Source organism: Anolis sagrei, chromosome X (assembly GCF_037176765.1).
Source record: "Anolis sagrei isolate rAnoSag1 chromosome X, rAnoSag1.mat, whole genome shotgun sequence".
Taxonomy (NCBI): domain Eukaryota; kingdom Metazoa; phylum Chordata; class Lepidosauria; order Squamata; family Dactyloidae; genus Anolis; species Anolis sagrei.
This window is the reverse complement of record NC_090034.1, coordinates 61,253,421-61,267,897: the sequence shown is the minus strand read 5'-3', so window position 1 is coordinate 61,267,897 and position 14,477 is coordinate 61,253,421. Positions and strand designations below refer to the sequence as shown.

The following is a 14,477-nucleotide window of genomic DNA, read 5'->3' as shown; positions in this document are numbered from 1 at the left end:
ACCACTAGGGCTTACACCAATGACCAAACCTGGTACACAGAGCCCCCATGACCCACCCTATCTCCTGGTGTGGTTTGGAGGAGGATAGACCATAGATGATGGGCCTTGCAGTATCCTCACTCACTTCCTGAGACCACTAGGACTCACACCAATGACCACACCTGGTACACAGAGCCCCCATGACCCACCCTATCTCCTGGTGTGGTTTGGAGGAGGATAGACCATAGATGATGGGCCTTGCAGTATCCTCACTCACTTCCTGAGACCACTAGGACTCACACCAATGACCACACCTGGTACACAGAGCCCCCATGACCCACCCTATCTCCTGGTGTGGTTTGGAGGAGGATAGACCATAGATGATGGGCCTTGCAGTATCCTCACTCACTTCCTGAGACCACTAGGACTCACACCAATGACCACACCTGGTACACAGAGCCCCCATGACCCACCCTATCTCCTGGTGTGGTTTGGAGGAGGATGGACCATAGATGATGGGCCTTGCAGTATCCTCACTCACTTCCTGAGACCACTAGGACTCACACCAATGACCCACCCTATCTCCTGGTGTGGTTTGGAGGAGGATGGACCATAGATGATGGGACTTGCAGTATCTTCACTCACTTCCTGAGACCACTAGGGCTTACACCAATGACCAAACCTGGTACACAGAGCCCCCATGACCCACCCTATCTCCTGGTGTGGTTTGGAGGAGGATGGACCATAGATGATGGGACTTGCAGTATCCTCACTCACTTCCCGAGACCACTAGGACTCACACCAATGACCAAACTGGTACACAAGAGTCCCCATGACCCACCTTATCTCCTGGTATGGTTTGAAGGAGGATGGACCATAGATGATGGGACTTGCAGTATCCTCACTCACTTCCTGAGACCACTAGGGCTTACACCAATGACCAAACCTGGTACACAGAGCCCCCATGACCCACCCTATCTCCTGGTGTGGTTTGGAGGAGGGTGGACCATAGATGATGGGACTTGCAGTATTCTCACTCACTTCCTGAGACCACTAGGACTCACACCAATGACCAAACCTGGTACTCAGAGCCCCCATGACCCACCCTATCTCCTGGTGTGGTTTGGAGGAGGATGGACCATAGATGATGGGACTTGCAGTATCCTCACGCACTTCCTGAGACCACTAGGACTCACACCAATGACCAAACCTGGTACATAGAACCCCCATGACCCACATTTCATCCTGGTGGGGTTTGTGGGAAGATTGACCCACAAATATGCAGTACTTTCACCTGCTTTGGGTCTGAATTCAAATGACCACTGTGTCCCCAACAAATGATGGACCTGGACCAGATTTGGCAGACAGAGCCCACCCCCCATGCTGGTGCGATTTGGGGGAGGACGGACCATGTATGATGGGATAGAGCTCCGACTTTCACTGACCACTGCGATCCACACAAAGGATGGACCCAGACCAAACAAAAAACAAAAGGATGGACCCAGACCAAACAAAAAATACTAGAGATATTTGGGGAAAATTTACCTTGCTTTTTGGGAGTTATAGTTCACCTGCATCCAGAGAAACTGTGGCCTCCATCAATAATGGACTGGGACCAAACTTGGCATAGAGAAGCCCCATGACCAACTGAAAATACTGCTGGGGTTTGGGGAATGGACCCTGATGTTGGGAGTTGTAGTTCACCCATATCCAGAAAGCACTGAACCTTGCCAATGTCGGATCTGCACCAAACTTGGCACACAGACCCAACATGGGCAATTTTGCATACAGGCGGGGTTTTGGGGGCCATTGACCTTGAATCCGGGAGTTGTAGTTCATCATTATGCAGAGAGCACTGAACCCACCCGATATCTGGATGATACTTGGCACACAGTATCTTGCTGACCAACATAACATACTGGAGGGGTTTGGGAGGGGAATGATCCACCCACGTGGGAGTTGTGGTTCACCCTCCATTCAGAAATATTACCAAACTTCCCAAAACAAATAGTGCTAGTAATCAATTAAAAACACTTTTTTGGCCACTTTAATCAATTACATTTTTCACAACATTTGCAGATCATTTGTAAGTACATTTTTTTAAAAAATATAAAAATGAAAATAAAACAAATTCAAAACAAAGTTTAAATAACTTGAAAACAAAAAAAATCTTTAAAAATACATATAAAAATTACAAAAAATAAAAACAAAATATGACATTTTAAATAAATTAATGCAAAATAATAATAATCCTTATTTGGTGTTACATATAAACAAGTTAATAATAATAAATAGTTAAAAAAATAAAAACAGAATAATAAATATAAATTTTAATAATATAAATAATCGCTTTTCCAGCAGGAATTTCTTCATTTTAGATTTGAATATTTTCATGATTTTTATTCTTCAATTGGCAAGATCTTGATGCAGGGCCTAAGAGAGGGAAAAACACATTCAAATTACTTAAAATATTATATTTTCAGTGGGTTAAATCCACTATGTATCAGTGAGTTAAACCACTGAGTTGCTAAACAACAGGCCTCGCTCTGGGTTGCTGCTGCTGGAGGCCTTGGGGAGCGATGGGTCTCCACCTTTGTAAAACTAACAGAAAAGTGACTATTCACAAACTGTGGGAGAAGCAGCCTAACAAAAGGAGCTTGGACTTGTATAGTTCCATCACACAACCTAGCCAAACTCAACTATAATAATAATAATAATAATAATAATCTCTCTCTCTCTCTCTCTCTCTATATATATATATATATGCTCTGTGCATAATGAGTACATTAAAACAAAAGAAAAAATGAATGAAATCACACCAAATTTGGCAACAAAACGTCTCACAACACAAGGAGTGACAATCACTCAAAATTATGATTTTTTTCATTTAGGAGTTGTAGTTGCTGGGATTTATAGTTCACCTACATTCAAAGAGCATTCTGAACTCCATCAACGATGAAATTGAACCAAACTTGGCACACAGAACTCCCATGACCAACAGAAAATACTGGAAGGGTTTGGTGGACATTGACCTTGAGTTTGGGAGTTGTAGTTCCCCTACATCCAGAGAGCACTGTGGACTCAAACAATGATGGATCTGGACCAAACTTGGCACAAACACTCAATATGAACACAGATGGAGTTTGGGGGAAATAGACCTTGACATTTGGGAGTTGTAGTCACTGGGATTCACAGTTCACCTACAATCAAAGAGCGTTCTGAACCCCACGAACAACAGAATCAGGGCAAACTTCCCACACAGAACCCCCATGACCAACAGAAAATACTTAAGGCCATCCAGTCCAACTCCCTTCATCAGGGCAAGAAAACGTAATCAAAGCCATCCAGACATAGATTAGATAGATATTCTTCACACACACACCCAGATATAGTATAATTGATTTGAAAGGGACCCTTAAAGAAAAACAATGATATGTTGCATGTTCCAGCGTGGGCAAACTAGACACTCTCCACATCAACACTGACAAAGAAACAACAAGAAATACTGTTTACCCACAAGCAGAAATACATTACATATATTAGAAACCAACACTTTCTCATTACTTTATTTTCCAGATCAACAGACTGGGCCACAGCAACGCGTGGCAGGGGACAACTAGTAGTATATAAAAACGCAATTCAATTCAACTGAACCCAACCCAACCGAACTCAATTCAACTATAATAATAATAACTCAATTCAACTCAACTGAACCCAACTGAGCTCAACTGAACCCAACACAACTGAAGAAACTCAACATAACTGAACCAATTCTACCCAACTATAATAATATAATAATTATAATTCAGTTCAACCCAACTCAGCTGAACCCAACTCAACCTATGCTGTCACACCCAAGCTGCTTTAAATGTCTTTAGTATTAACGTGTCCCAACTTCCTATACGCTTGGGGGATACTGGATTGCCATCCTATTTGAGCAAGGAACCGCACAGAATCAATGTTCGCTATTGCTTTCAAGAAACGATAACAATTTATTAACTGGTCTTGGGCCTATCTCTGCCCAGGCACTATCTTGATCTCCGCACAACGAAGTCTATACTGAAAGTTTGAAGGTAACTAGTTGTTCTTGAGGTTGCTGGTCGTAGATGATTTCAGAAGCGAAGGACAGATGAAGGTTTTCCTTGCTCACTTTCTCTGGTAGAGGGGCCTCTAGGGCACCCAATGCCCAAGGTGATCAGGCCAGAGATAGAGGAAGCAGCTCCCTCCTATTGAGGCCTGGCACCCCGCTGAAGGCATTGGCAACTCCACAGACTGTCACTGACCAGAGGTAGGCCAGTATAGCTGGATGACTTCCCAGATTAGTTAGTTAGCTAGTTACTGGCTTGAAATGGCTAGTCCAAGCCTGGATCCCACTGGGGCCAACTACAGACAGTGAATCTTGCTTCCAAGATTCCCTGGTGGTAATAGCCCTAAACTAAACACGGCTCTTTTTCCCTGAACAAAAGGGACAGGGACTTATACAATTCCATCACAATAACATAATTCATTAAAAAAATGAAAAATAATTTTATTTATTATTATTATTTAAAAAATTAATGTAACAATGCTCACACAGCCCAGAAAACTCACAGCAAAGCAGTAATTCCGGCTATGAAAGCCTTTGACAACACAATGTAATAATTTAATTTTTCAATAGTAATATTTTTAAAATAATTTAATTATTATTTCAAAGTTTTGATCTTAAATATTTTAAAATATTTGAAATATTTTATTATTATTTAATAATTTACAATAATTTCTGTAATAATTTTTGAAAATAATACATTTTAATAATTCTTTATTATTTAATAATTTAATATCTAATTTCTCTAATATAATATCTTTCCAAAATTATTTCATGTAAATTATATTTAATAATACAATAATTTATTGAGTATAAGCCTAGTTTTTCAGCCCCCCTTTTAGGCTGAAAAAACTCCCCTAGGCTTATACTGGAGTCAAAGTTATTTATTACTTTACTCTGTTATTAGTATTTTATTATTACATTTATTATTTTTCTCTATTTATTATTGTTTTTATTACATTTATTATTTTACTAAATTTTTATTATTACATTTATTACTTTACTCTATTATTATTGGTATTATTACGTTTACATTATTTTACTCTATTATTACGTTTGTTATTTTATTCTATTTATTATTTTTTATTATTACATTTATTATTGTACTTTATTATTGTTATTATTACATTTATTATTTGACTCTATTATTAGTATTATTTTTATTACATTTATTATTTTACTCTATTATGACTGTTATTACATTTCCATTAGTTTACTCAATTTTTATTACATTTATTTTTTTACTCTATTATTATTGGAAGGATATGTAAGCACATTCACATTAAAGAAACTTAGAATGGTGGTTGAATCAGAGTTGGACAGTCTTATCTTAAATTACAGTTTTATGTATATATTCAAAAACATTTAACCTGCTGATTCCTCAATTAATGTCATTTTATTGGTATCTATTTCTATGTTGAAATTTACCCATAGCTGCTGCATTTCCCACCCTTGGCTTATACTCGAGTCAATATGGTTTCCCAGTTTTTGTGGTAAAATTAGGTGCCTTGACTTATATTTGGGTCGGCTTATACTCAAGTATATACGGTATATTTTAAATATATTTATTTATTATTTACTAATAATCATAACACTTTTAAAAATAATTTATTTATTATTCTGTATTTGAAAAGCTGATACCCACCTTTATTGAAAAAGTTATTCCATTTTAAAATTCAGAAATATAATGTACATTTATCTTCTTTCATCGACGTCGAATGGGTTTATAAACGCAGATTGATAATAACAGAATAGCCAGGAGAAGAAGGCTGAAAACACTCCCCAAAAGAACTGCAAGAAAGAAAGAGAAAATAATATTATAAGATAACGGTTTTCCCCTATTAAAGCCAGTCGTGTCCAATTCTGGGGTGTGGTGCTCATCTCCATTTCTAAGCCGAAGAGCCGGTGTTGTCCATAGACACCTCCAAGGTCATGTGGCCGGCATGACTGTATTTATTTATTTATTTACTGTATTTGTATACCGCCTTTCTCAGCCTATCGGCGACTCAAGGCGGTTTCCAACAAAACAATATACATAATATCACAGTACAAATTAAAAATTAAAACAACATAAAACACAACAAGCAATAAAAACAACATAATTAGCGTCTCCTTATTGTCAAGCATTGTCCAGTTCCATCGTCAAATCGTCAGATTTCCTATATCAGTTATCTATATCCAATTTTTGGATGACACAGCCGGCCTGGACCCTTTCCAGTCAGGCTTTCGCCCGGGTCATGGGACGGAGACGGTCCTGGTTGCTATTACAGATGAACTTCGTCGTCAGTCTGATAGCGGCGGATCGGGGCTTCTGGTACTTCTCGATCTTACCGCAGCGTTTGACACCGTTGAGTACGATCTAATGATTCACTGTCTTGCCATATCCGGAGTTCATGGTCAGGCCCTCAATTGGTTCGACTCATTTCTCTCCGAAACTGGAGCCAATGTCTCCGAAAGTTCCCCCCTCCTATGCGGGGTACCCCAAGGCGCAATTCTCTCCCCTCTTCTCTTCACCATCTATGTTAGACCCCTTGCTAGTTTGGCCCGGAGTTTCGGCCTAGACTGCTATCAATATGCGGACGACACCCAACTCCTTCTGCGTTTGGAGCCTGGAAAATACCCTTCCAGTATTTTCTGTTGGTCATGGCAGTTCCGTGTGCCAAGTTTGGTTCAATTCCATCGTTGATGGAGTTCAGAATGTTCTTTGATTGTAGGTGAACTATAAATCCCAGCAACTACAACTCTCAAATGACAAAATCATAATTTTTGAGTGATGGTCACTCCTTGTGTTGTAAGACGTTTTGTTGTCAAATTTGGTGTGATTTCGTTCATTGGTTCTTTTGTTTTTAAGGTACTCATTATGCACAGAGCATTTTATATATATATATAGATTTATTTATTTAAAGCATTTATATTCCGCCCTTCTCATCCCGAAGGGGACTCAGGGCGGAGCACAACATATAAACGGCAAACATATTAGACCATACATATACAAAAGCATTAAAATCACATATCTCGACGTTAAAATCCACTAGTTAAAACTGTCTCAACAACCATATCGAATTTGGTTGGCATACTAAAGGTTCCTATCACTGACTCATTGCACAGTCCCCAAGGCTCGGTCCTACAGCCACGTTTTTATCATCCATCTAAAGGTCAAGAGGGAAGGGGCTGACCTGATTTCATTAGGAAGGGAGTTCTATAGCCAAGGGGCAATTACTGAGAAGGCCCTGTCTTTGTGTTTGCTGAAGTATAGAACTTTTCTTTTACTTTCAACATTGTTGAAAGGCTGTTTTTGAAAGGCAATTCAGGACAGCTCTCTCCCAGCCTCTCTGTCCTTATCCAAACTCCTTTTGCGTTTGGAGCCTGGAGTAACGTCAATACCAGACAATTTCACCTTATGTCTGGAGGCTCTGTCGAACTGGCTACGTGCTAGTAGACTGAAGGTGAACCCCACGAAGACCGAGATTCTCTGGCATGGCCGCTCGATTGGTCTGACCCATTTGCTACCCACCTTCGATGGTGCTGCCCTATCTCCTTCACCTACCATTAAGAGCTTGGGTGTCATTTTGGATTCGCAGCTGACAATGGAAGCTCAGGTCGCTGCTGCCAGCAAACAGGCCTTTTTCCATCTATGACAAGCAAGGCAATTGGCACCCTACCTATCTGATGAGGCCCTGGCAACAGTCATCCATGCTACGGTCACATCTAGGCTGGACTATTGCAACGCCCTGTATGTTGGCCTTCCGATGTCTATGACCCGAAAGCTCCGTATTGTTCAGAATGCGGCAGCCAGGTCACTCACAAGAACGCCCATGAAATGCCATATAACACCAGTGTTGTGGCATTTGCATTGGCTTCCAACTGATTACCGTGGTCTATATAAGATGCTAGTTCTGACCTTTAAAATTATTTACGGCCAGGGTCCATCGTATCTTAGGGACCGTCTCTCCTTCTCCCATCATCGGAAGTCGCAACGACCATCCCAACGTGACTTACTTTATATACCGGGTCCTAGAGAAGTGCACTTGGAAAGGACCAGACGCAGAGCTTTTTCTATTTCTGCCCCTGCCTTGTGGAAGTCCTTGCCGCCCTACATGAGAGCCATTCGTGAGTTAGGGCCTTTTACCCTAGCACTTAAGACCTGGCTTTTCACTAGAGCTTTTGATCTTTGTTAATTTTATCAATGTCTGTATGTATGTATTTTTATCCTTTACAATTTTAGCTTGTAAATAGCCTAGAGCATCTTGGATGGAGGGCGATTAATAAGTAATTAAATGATGATGGTGATAAGTAATATTCAGGGAATAATATTTTTGTGTCATATTTTATTTTAATATCTTTTTTTTCCTATTTCCCCCTCCTGCCACTTCCATCACACTAGGGAACAAATCCACTTTAAATCTGGTTTCCGCCTCCTGCAGAATTCTGGGGTTTCTAGTTTAGTGAGGCTGTTAAAGACTCCCCCCTACACTACAAACCCCAGAATTCTGCAGGAGGCAGAAACCGGATTTTAAATCGATTTTTTCCTAGTGTGATGAGACCCCTGCTCTGAGCATCCACGTTAGAATGCTTTATTCTCTCCCTCCCGTCTTCGCTTCACTGCGAGCTACAGACCAATCTCCCTGTTGTGCCACCTCTACAAAGTTCTGGAGAGACTTATTTTGCATAGAATTACTGAAAAAATAGACCCCTGTCTGATCCCACAGCAAGCTGGCTTCGGAAAAGGCAAAAGCTGCACATCGCAAGTGCTGAACCTGACTCAGCACATAGAAGATGGCTTTGAAAGGCAGCAGATCACAGGAGCTGTCTTCATAGACCTGTCAGCAGCCTATGATACTGTGAACCACCGCCTCCTCCTGAGAAAAATGTATAGTATCACAAAGGACTACCACCTCACCCGCCTCATAGGAAACCTGCTACAAAACAGGAGCCTTTTTGTTGAGTTCCAGGGCCAGAGAAGCAGATGGCGGAAACAGAAGAATGGCCTGCCTCAGGGGAGCGTGCTTGCTCCATCCATGTTCAACATCTACACAAATGACCAGCCACTGCCACAAGGGACAGAGAGCTTCATCTATGCTGATGATCGTGCCATCACCGCTCAAGCAGGGAGCTTTGAGATGGTAGAACAGAAGCTCTCCGAAGCTCTAGGTGCTCTTACTGCCTATTACAGGGAAAACCAACTGATCCCCAACCCATCTAAAACACAGGCATGTGCCTTTCATCTCAAGAACAGACAAGCATCCCGAGCTCTGAGGATGACCTGGGAAGGAATCCCACTGGAGCATTGCAGCGCACCCAAATACCTGGGAGTCACTCTGGACCGTGCTCTGACCTACAAGAAGCACTGCCTGAACATCAAGCAAAAAGTGGGTGCTAGAAACAACATCATACGAAAGCTGACTGGCACAACCTGGGGATCACAACCAGACACAGTGAAGACATCTGCCCTTGCGCTGTGCTACTCTGCTGCTGAGTACGCATGCCCAGTGTGGAACACATCTCACCATGCTAAAACAGTGGAAGTGGCTCTTAATGAGACATGCCGCATTATCACGGGGTGCCTGCGCCCTACACCACTGGAGAAATTACACTGCTTAGCTGGTATTGCACCACCTGACATCTGCCGGGAAGTAGCAGCCAATAGTGAAAGGACCAAGGCAGAGACATCTCCAGATCATCCCCTGTTTGGGTATCAGCCAGCATATCAACGACTTAAATCTAGATCTACAGAGACAGTCGCTGGAACACCTCAGCAAGCGAGAGTCCAAAAGTGGCAGGCTCAAACCCAGCACTTCAATCCGTGGGTGATACCAAATGAGAGACTCCCTCCTGGGCACATAGAGGACTGGGCGACTTGGAAGGCGCTGAACAGACTGCGCTCTGGCACCACGAGATGCAGAGCCAACCTTCAGAAATGGGGCCACAAAGTGGAATCCTTGACATGCGAGTGTGGAGAAGAGCAAACCACTCACCACCTGCTGCAATGCAACCTGAGCCCTGCCACATGCACCATGGAGGACCTTCTTGCAGCAACACCAGAGGCACTCCAAGTGGCCAGATACTGGTCAAAGGACATGAGTACCAAACTCACAAATTTTGTATTTTGTCTGTTTGTTTGCTTTGTTCTGTTAGAAATGTAATATAATTTGACTGGTTGGTTGTCCTGACACGACAAATAAATAAATTCACTACGAGCATGCGCAATAGGTTATCCCGGTTGCTTGCAGTCAACGCATGCGCAGAGGAGATTCCACAGAGGAGAGACGATTTAAAGGGGCCGCTTTCTTTTTTTTTTTTTTCCCCTTCACAAAATGGAAAGCCATGGAAAAGATTCTCACCGAGGTCCTGCTGCTTGAGGACGGCGAAAGGGCGGGCGGGCGGGTCTGCTTCTGCAGCTCCCGCCCCGGAAAAGAGAAGGTACCCGAAAGGAAGCATTGTCGCTCTCCGCTGGGCTCCTGCGCATGCGTGAGTCGCCACAAAACAGGCCAGGCCTTCTGAGCGAAGGAGCGCTCTCGTGACGTCACGGGGAAAAGGGGCGGGGAAGAACGCTGCAATCACCCCGGGGCCTCACTCTGCGCATGCGCGGGAGGTTGTTTCACCAAGAGGCCACTTTATTTCCTAGCTTGGGGACATTCATAGGATGTGGGTGAACTACAGTTCCCCAAATCGTAGAATCATAGAATCAAAGAGTTGGAAGAGACCTCATGGGCCATGCAGTCCCCTGCCAAGAAGCAGGAATATTGCATTCAAATCACCCCTGACAGATGGCCATCCAGCCTCTGTTTAAAAGCTTCCAAAGAAGGAGCCTCCACCACACTCCAGGGCAGAGAGTTCCACTGCTGAACGGCTCTCACAGTCAGGAAGTTCTTCCTCGTGTTCAGATGGAATCTCCTCTCTTGTAGTTTGAAGCCATTGTTCCATTGCGTCCTAGTCTCCAAGGAAGCAGAAAACAAGCTTGCTCCCTCCTCCCTGTGACTTCCTCTCATATATTTATACATGGCTATCATATCTCATCTCAGCCTTCTCTTCTTCAGGCTAAACGTGCCCAGCTCCTTAAGCCGCTCCTCATAGGGCTTGTTCTCCAGACCCTTGATCATTTTAGTCGCCCTCCTCTGGACACATTCCAGCTTGTCAATATCTCTCTTGAATTGTGCCCAGAATTGGACACAATATTCCAGGTGTGGTCTAACCAGAGCGGAATAGAGGGGAGCATTACTTCCCGTGTGTCAATCTTCCCCAAACCCCGCCTGTATCCAAAGTTGGCCATGTTGGGTTTGGTCCAGATCTGATGTTGGGCAGGGTTCAGTGCTCTCTGGATGCAGGGTGAACTACAACGCTCAGAGACAAAGTCAATCACCCACAAACCCTGTCTGTATGCACAGTTGGCCATGTTGGGTCTGTGTACCATGTTTGGTCCAGATCCATCAGCTGGGTGCAGTGATCTCTGAATGCAGGTGAACTACAACTCCCAAAATCATGGTCAATTCCCACAAAGCCCTGCAGTATGTTCAGTGGTCATGGGGGGGGGGTCACAGTTGCTCTGGAAGCAGGTGGTCTACAACTCCCAAGATTCCCAGGGCAATCACCCCCAAAGTCCGCCAGTACTCACAGTTGGGCATGTTGTGTCTTAAATCTAGAAATAGTTTTCTAAACACTTGCCGGAACACCCCAGCAAGCGAGAGTCCAAATGTGGCAGGCTCAAACCCAGAACCTCAATCAATGGCTGATACCAAGTGAGAGACTCCCTCCTGGGCACACAGAGGACTGGGCGACTTGGAAGGCGCTGAACAGACTGTGCTCTGGCACCACGAGATGCAGAGCCAACCTCAAGAAATGGGGCTACAAAGTGGAATCCACAACATGCGAGTGTGGAGAGGAGCAAACCACTCACCACCTGCTGCAATGCAACCTGAGCCCTGTCACATGCACCATGGAGGACCTTCTTGCAGCAACACCAGAAGCACTCCAAGTGGCCAGATACTGGTCAAAGAACATTTAATCAACTACCAAACTCACAATTTTCGTATTTTGTCTGGGTTTTTTTGCTTTGTTCTGTTAGAAATGTAATATAATCGACTGGTTGCACTGACACGATAAATCAATAAAATAAATGTTGTGTCTGTGTGCCATAACAGTTTAAATAATGCACCAGTAAGGCCTTTTCGTGAACCACCATGAGAATTTCGGGGGGGGCTGAAGCAGGGCCGTAGCCAGAAAAAAAATTCGGGAGCGGTTAAAATTTTCGGGGGGAGGGGTTGAAAATTTCGCCGGGGGGGGGGGGGTTGAAACCTGCCTCCTAGCTCATGCTGAAGCAAAGAGCACAGCCGGGGGCAGAGCAGCCTTCAATAGCCTGCAACTCCGCCCTTGTCAACCACCTCCACCAAGTCTGGCCTCCTTAATGAGAGCATTCAACATCGCCCCCCCCCCCCCCAACTTGGTTGCTTCATTACTGTTTTGTCGCGCGCTGGGCCTGTAAATGATTGTCTTTAGAATAGGATGTGCAACCTTTGCCCAGCGGGAAGCCAGGGGGCCTAAAGAGAAGTTCTCAGAGGTTTCCACCACAAACAGTCTTTAGATGGCTTGAGAAGTACAACAAAGTCTTTTATTAATGAACAATCAAACAGAAACTTCTCTTGTCTTCAGTAAAGTTAAGCAAATGATTCCAAGCTTTTACGTAACTGGTGAATTCCTAATCTTGCTCACGAAGGACAGGCAACTGTCTTCAATAACTTCTTCTTTAAAGGAAAATCCCCCTTTTAACTTCTCCCAGGCTGATTCATTACTGTTTTGTCGCGCGCTGGGCCTGTAAATGATTGTCTTTAGAATAGGATGTGCAACCCACACCCTTACTGATGTGGGCTCCGCTACCAGGTTGAACTGCGTCTCGAACGCTGAGTGGACCTACCAGCAAGGCAGGAGATGTTCTCCAGCTGGAGTTCTTTGGTCTTTAGGACTGCTTCCCTGGAAATCTTTGGGTGCTCTTAAGACTGTTCTCCCCCGGAAGGTCTTAAGGGTTGAAGCTTTTGTACAGGGGAAGCTTGCACACGTCCTGTACATTAGCTTTCCTTGCTGAGACTAACTAAAAATGGCTCCCTTCCCTTCCCAATTGCCCTGAGCAAGGGGCGGGACCAAAACTTAACAATGATGGACAGGTGACTTGCCCTATGACTGCAACCAAAGAAGCCACCTATCTGCAGAGTCCCTGAAACCTAGGACTGCAAGCAAACATTTAATACAAAGCAAATAAAGTTGGAGCTCCTGGTACAGCTGTACCAGAACAACTACATCGGCTATTGCTGCAAGTAATGACAGTGTGAATAAATTGCTAATATTTGCTTGAGATGGTGCTTGCAGTTCTGGAGGGACTCTTGATTTTTTGCATCTCATAGACTTAGCATGGGGATTTGGTTAACCAGTTAAAATTCATGAGTAAACCAGGTTTTTTAAAAAAAATCTGAAACATTTCGGGGGGGTGAACCCCTAACCCCCCCCCCTCACTACGGGCCTGGGCTGAAGCCCCTCAAGCCCCTCCCCCCCGGCTACATGCCTGCTGCTTACTATCCCACCTGCGTCACAGGCGCGTTTGGTGGGGACGAGGGACAGGGCCTTCTCTGTGGTTGCCCCCCAACTTTGGAACACCCTCCCCAAAGACATTAGACTAGCACCCACGATGGCAGTCTTCAGGAAGAACTTGAAGACCTGGCTATTCCAATGTGCCTTCCCAGAATAGGATTATCTCCAGCATTATGTCCCAGAAGCACTTTATTAGAGTTTAAGACTCTCTGCACATTGCACTTGCCCGGAAATCCAACATACCTCCTGCCACACCCAGCACTTTTTAACCTGTACCCATCACTGGCCCGGCCCTGGTTTTTATTACGTAATGATGTAATGTTTTGTTATTGCTTATGTTTTTAATTTGCTTTAAATTGTATTGTTATTGTCTGTTGTTGTTGTGTTGAGTTGGCCTTTGTAAGCCGCATCGAGTCCTGCGGGAGATGCTAGCGGGGTACAAATAAAGTTTAATAATAATAATAATAATACACACATACAGATTTCACTTTTATTATGTGTATAGGTAGATTAGTTTTTACAACAAATACATTGTCCTATATTTCCATGCATTGGACTAACATCTCCTAGAAGCACCCCCCCCCCCCCACCGATTGACAGAATAATATGGAACTAATTCAAACCAATTTAGATACATTAGTATAACCATAATAGATAAATAAAAAAACCTAAAGCAATGATACAAAGTTACATCTCAAAATAACCCAATTTTTTAAAAATGATACATTGTTTATGTATTTGTTTTAGTTACTCGTGTAACTGAGTTCCACGTCAGTTACTTACTTAGTTTTATTTCATTTACTTACATAATTTTGTTACATGTATATCTCTGTTCCAT

At 43.3% G+C, this 14,477-nt stretch overlaps 1 protein-coding gene across 1 annotated transcript; it reads right to left on the bottom strand.

The window, feature by feature from the left end:
- Positions 1–2,203: 2,203 nt before the first annotated feature.
- Positions 2,204–10,587, bottom strand: CXH12orf76 (chromosome X C12orf76 homolog). The gene is made up of 3 exons (XM_060784779.2): positions 10,405–10,587; positions 5,709–5,854; positions 2,204–2,412 (listed from the first exon to the last, which is right to left on the bottom strand). The coding sequence occupies exons 1-2, from the start codon at positions 10,499–10,501 to the stop codon at positions 5,769–5,771; spliced, it is 183 nt and encodes a 60-aa protein (XP_060640762.1). The 5' UTR covers positions 10,502–10,587; the 3' UTR covers positions 2,204–2,412; positions 5,709–5,768.
- Between the last annotated feature and the right edge of the window lie 3,890 nt (positions 10,588–14,477).